This window comes from Abrus precatorius, unplaced genomic scaffold (genome assembly GCF_003935025.1).
Source record: "Abrus precatorius isolate BTA unplaced genomic scaffold, Abrus_2018 Scaffold9, whole genome shotgun sequence".
In the NCBI taxonomy this organism is placed as follows: Eukaryota; Viridiplantae; Streptophyta; class Magnoliopsida; order Fabales; family Fabaceae; genus Abrus; species Abrus precatorius.
Window position 1 is genome coordinate 26,223,576 of NW_020874439.1, and position 5,362 is coordinate 26,228,937.

The 5,362-nt window shown below is 33.3% G+C and overlaps 1 protein-coding gene across 1 annotated transcript; it reads left to right on the forward strand.

Moving 5' to 3' along the window:
• Positions 1-1,908: 1,908 nt before the first annotated feature.
• LOC113851108 (protein NRT1/ PTR FAMILY 4.4-like) lies at positions 1,909-4,302 on the forward strand. Its single transcript, XM_027481593.1, has 4 exons — positions 1,909-2,032; positions 2,149-2,369; positions 2,780-3,965; positions 4,052-4,302. Exons 1-4 carry the CDS (start codon positions 1,909-1,911, stop codon positions 4,300-4,302), a joined length of 1,782 nt encoding a protein of 593 aa, XP_027337394.1.
• The last annotated feature ends 1,060 nt before the right edge of the window (positions 4,303-5,362 follow it).

Here is a 5,362-nt window from a genome sequence, read left to right on the forward strand (position 1 = left end):
ATATTAATTTGAATTTTGGTTTATTTAGTGTCTTTTTTCTAAGGTCAAATATCATTTTGTGTCTTAAATTAAAAGAATTCAAGACTAACTTTTGTTCGCAATTCATGAACCCCCAGGATATTCTTGATAAGGTGACATTCGAACATCACTTTCTACTAACCTTGCATGCAATGGCTTTATATCACTACGCCAATCCTTCGAGTTCTTCGTTTGATTAGTTTAAAATTGAATAAATTTAATTTGAAAGTTTTAACAAAAATAAAATAAAATAAAAATCGAGTTTATTGCAAAATATTTCATTTACAGTTATACTAGGTCATGTGAAAAGTTAAATAAAATTATTTTACTTACAATATAGAAAACTATTATAATTGACGTATGTGAGAGACTTAACGTAGGAAGTCCAATAGAATTCAATAAATATTGAGAAGACTGATTATAATAGACTTTTGAATTATTGTAGTCTTTTATTAGTGAATCCAGCGAGTTTGATATAGTATCTGCAATTCAATATTTGTATTGATTTAGTATATAACGTTGTTCTTCTCTTCCAAAATTAATGGAAAATTGATTGTAATTGACTTCACTGTACGTCAAAGAAGTTGTGTGTATGTTGAACTAAGACATTCCATATTCACGGCATCATTTTAAATATTGCAATGCAATTGAGCTGATTATAACATTTTGCAAAACTAATCACGAATGTCTACCTGCATCTGCTGCACCAAGTCCTCCATATTTGTAATCACAACTTTTTCCTTTATATAAGTTTATTATATAGCTGATCCATTTAGCTTCAATGGACTGAAAGAAACTAACGGTGTTTTCATTTTTCTTCTGTAAATCGTGTACGGAAAAAAGAATCAGTATCTATCTAACATCTTTATTCTGTAAATCTTGTAAACAAAATTTTCCTTCAAAATGTTCTTATGACATAACCACAACCAACTACGTACACATTAACTATGATTGTATTGTGCCAATATTTGAAAAAAATGAAACAATAAGTAATTGGTATTCAAACAAAGATAGTGAACGTGTTAAATGACATCTGTTTTTGAGATAAACAAGACTATGATATTCCGAAGTGACTCTTAAGTTGATCCGTGTCCAATTTTAAATGATTTTGACTACTTTTTAATTGGTTTTCTGCTTCATTAATTTTTTTTTAGGCTAATCAAACCAGTTATCTGATTGATTCTTAATCCAACCAATTAAACCGATCGAGCCAATCCAATTTTAGCAATTTTAGTGGTAATGAAAAATACAAAAAAATATGTGAAAAAATACAAGCTTAACTAATGAAATTTCTCAAGACGACTTCAGAAGTCGTCTCAAAGTCGTGCGTAATAGTTCTATAATAATATATGATAAAGAGTGGTTGGTAGATGCAGATGATTGATGTTTACTTGTTAGATGACATTTTTCACACCCTTTCTGCATTAATGGCAAGGTTAATGACTCAGGCATGTTATCATACAGTTTAATAGAAAAAACTGAAATAGAGAGAAAAGAAAAAATCGTACACAACATTTTGGATCTGCAAGATCAAGATGATAAGGCCTTGGATTGGAAGCAATAGGTGGAAACCGAGGTGAATTAGCTGCTGTTGACGACCACGACTTGGGAGGTGAATAAAATTCACCGTATTAACGAGACAACTGTATACCAATAGCCATCATAATTATAAACATAGACTTGACTCTGGTCGCTATTGCGCAGCTATAAACGTTTACTTTACGAATCGACAAGACAAGGATTTGGGAAAAACGTTGATCCCCGGCCCTTCTATTCTTTCCTTGATCTTTCTTCGTTCGTTCCAATAACATGCATGCAAAATGGACCATTCTACTTCTTCCTTTAAGTAACCAGTTTCAAGTTATTTTCGTTGATCAATTAAACTGCATCATGGCACTGCAAGAAAACAGTTCAGAAACAAACACCTTATCAACTATGAAGAAATATTTGAAGTCAGCAGTAGCTTCATTCCGTAATCTATTCGTCTTCTCTATGTCTATGCCTTTCATCGGCGGTAATAATTGAAGATTGTGCACTAAATTATTGTAAATAACACTAAAAATGCCTAAACAGGTGTACTTAGAATTATTTTTTTTCCTTTCAATTAGCTCACCCGTTATATATTCTCAGGTTTGATTGTTAGCTTCACCTTTGCGAAATATGCGGTGGTGTCTATCTTGATGAATTACTTGACAGATATAATGGGTAAGGACGACCTACGGTTAGCTGCTGTTGTTACAATTCTGCAAGATGTTCTATCATCTTTCTTTGCTGTTGCTGTTTGTTTAGTCTCAGAAGCATACACGGGTTGCTTCAGTACGATCACATTATGTGCTACGGCTTCACTCATGGTAAATTATTATTTATATATGTGAAATATTATCGTTTATTTTAAGTTACTAAACTAGTAAGATTTTATTGTTCAAAAATATTTATCATCAATAGTTGTTACAAAAAAAAAACTATTATTTCTTAAGAATAACACAATTTTTTTATTTTAATTCCTCCGTTAATATAAAATATATAATTTTATCCTCTTGTTAATTAGTGATTAATAACACATGTTTTTAAGTATCTTTTAAAGACTAAAACTTTGATATTTTTAACATCGATTCTTAATATTGAATTTAGACATATATAAAAATAATAACATTTTTCGGTAAAATTTTATTATTTCAGTTGTTTAGTCTGATCGCTGATTTATCATGCATAGCTTGCAATCAACACTTGACAAAACCCAAAAATCCCATTCTATTTGCAGGGGATAATGCTACTGTGGGTAGATGAGACATCAGGTTCATTTTCGGATTCACAATACATCGTCTATGTAGCAATAGTGCTCCTTGCGTTAGGGGGTAATGGCAAAACGCTTTCACAAAATTTTCTTGAATATCAGTTGCGAGAGAAAGCGAAAGCCAAAAAAGAAAGCGCGCAGAACACAGAATCCAACGACGTGGATGACAACATTCTCACTAAAATTTGGGTGTTCGTTCCACGGATTATTGGATACATCACAACAACTATATTTGTCTATGCATATGAAGGCAAAATGTATGTGCACAACTTCCAATTTGGAGCACTTCTGATGGGAGCGACTTATCTGTTCTTCTACTTTGGATATCCATGGTATAGGCATGAAGAATTTGGTTTTGAAAGCAATGCACACAAGATATATAGAGTGTGCAGAACAGCTTTGAGGAGGCGCAAATTCACATATCCAACATCATGGGATGGGTATTACTGGAAGACTTATAAGCAGCCAAATTTGCCTGATCATAATGGTAAGCAACTAAGATTATCGCCTCAAATTCCAAGACTATTCAGGTGGTTGGACAAGGCAGCTATAGTTAAAGTTGGTAAGAGTCCCCATAGAGAAGAAGAGAAGGGGGAGCTATGTGTGGTTAAGGAAGTGAGGGAAGTGAAAAGCCTTGTTCCTTTGATCTACTTGGGGTATTTTACCTTCTTTGCTTATAGTTTACTTGTGGCCGCTGGCAACACTTTCTTTGTAGCACAAACAACATACTTGCGATCCAGTTTTAAAACTGATAATGATATTACCGTTCTCTTTTTGATCCAATCCGCTTCGCTTCATTTTTCACAATTCATATGCTTTCTACTCAGATTTTCATTTCCAAACTTGAAAAAAGCCAACAGAAAAGCAGCCACAATTACAAGGATTGGTACTGGCCTGGTTTTTGCGGTAATTTGCTGCTTAACAGCGTGGAAGGTGGAGGTTCGTAGATGGTCATTGATAGAAGAAGAAGAAAAAAAAAGGGCACTCCAAGACCTGGAAACAATTAACATGACTACAATTACCTTATTTCCACAATTTATACTGTGGGGAGTAGCGGAGGGACTTGCTCAAAATGGGTTAACGATTTTATTCCATGAACATGTAGCTGAATCCATGAGGACTTTTGAGGAGTCCTTCATTGAATTGGGGATTGGTATTGGAAAACTTGGTAGCGTACTACTTGTCTTCATTTTTAAAGTCGAGAGTGCAAGTATGACCAGTATTTTCTGACGTTGGCAGTATTAAACATTATTTTCCTTCTCTTCTTTCTGTACTACTCCTTAAGATATACTTACAAGGAAGAATATAAGGAGGATGAAAAAATTCCGACGGAGGATGAAGAAATTCCGACGAAGGATGAAGAAATAATGACGGAGGGTGAAGAAATTCCGACGGAGGGAAGAGTGAATCATGCTCATCATATGGACATAGCGGAAGTGGCCACAGAAGAAATTCCGACGGAGGATAAAGAAATTCCCATGAGGAATTAATGAAATCCTAAATTTTAAGAATAAATTATCTTTTTTATTTTATAAAATAAAAATTAATGAGCACTAGCTTATAGGAAGAGTGACAAATTTTAGGGAAAAAATAGTTATTTTATACAACTACATTTTTAAAACTCAAATTTAAGAGTATTTTTAACTGAAATAATTTTTCGCTAATTGATTTACGTGCACATTCCGTTGTCATTCATAACATGATTTTGGGGAATAACATAAAAATCATTTTAAATTTCTTTCATTGATTTTTTTAGTCATAAAAGAAAATTAGTATTTTTATTTTAAAATATTAATAGGTGGAAGAATAAGACAGAAAAAATAGAAAAAGTTATTAATGTTAGGACTAGAGTACCAGTATGATAACTCACAACTATAAGAGACTACTACTATCAAGTACAAGATCTCAGTGTAATACAAGAGTGAGAGGGAAAGAAGATTTGGGATGAATGGATAAGGGGGCCCAAGACTCTATATATAGCATAAGAGGGGTCCTCCCATTTTTTACCCCACACGATGTGGGACTAACAATTCTCTCACTTGAAGATTATGATTAAGTTAATCATATCTTCACACATTACAATTATATGTTACTTATACTTTTAATAGGCCATACAAGGATCGATACCATGTAAACTTGTCAATATTGACTGACTTTGTTATTATGTCTACTATGTTGTCTTTGGTATGAATCTTCTGCATATCAACTCTTCCTTCCTCTACTACTTCATGAACAAAATGATATTGTATGCCTATGTGCTTTGTTCTAGAATGAAAGGCTGGATTCTTTGCAATATACAAAGCACTTTGATTGTCACAATACACAGTAGTAGTCTGTTGTTTGTCCCTAAGTTCCTTCAATAGCTTTTGAATCCAGATTGCTTCCTTGCATGTCTCAGTAGCTGCCATGTATTCAGCTTCTGTAGTAGACAAAACTATAACAGTCTGCAACTTAGATAACCGGCTTACTGCCCTTCTAGCAAGTGTAAACACATAATCAGTAGTAAATTTTCTTTTATCCAGATCTCCTGCAAAATCTGAATCAACATAG

Excerpts from the sequence above, each read along its gene's own strand:
- LOC113851108 (XM_027481593.1), top strand. The coding sequence starts at position 1,909 with ATGGCACTGCAAGAAAACAGTTCAGAAACAAACACCTTATCAACTATG. Across the intron at positions 2,033-2,148 it reads GTCTATGCCTTTCATCGGCG|GTTTGATTGTTAGCTTCACC; the intron begins GTAATAATTGAA and ends ATATATTCTCAG. Across the intron at positions 3,966-4,051 it reads CTTCATTGAATTGGGGATTG|TATTAAACATTATTTTCCTT; the intron begins GTATTGGAAAAC and ends TGACGTTGGCAG.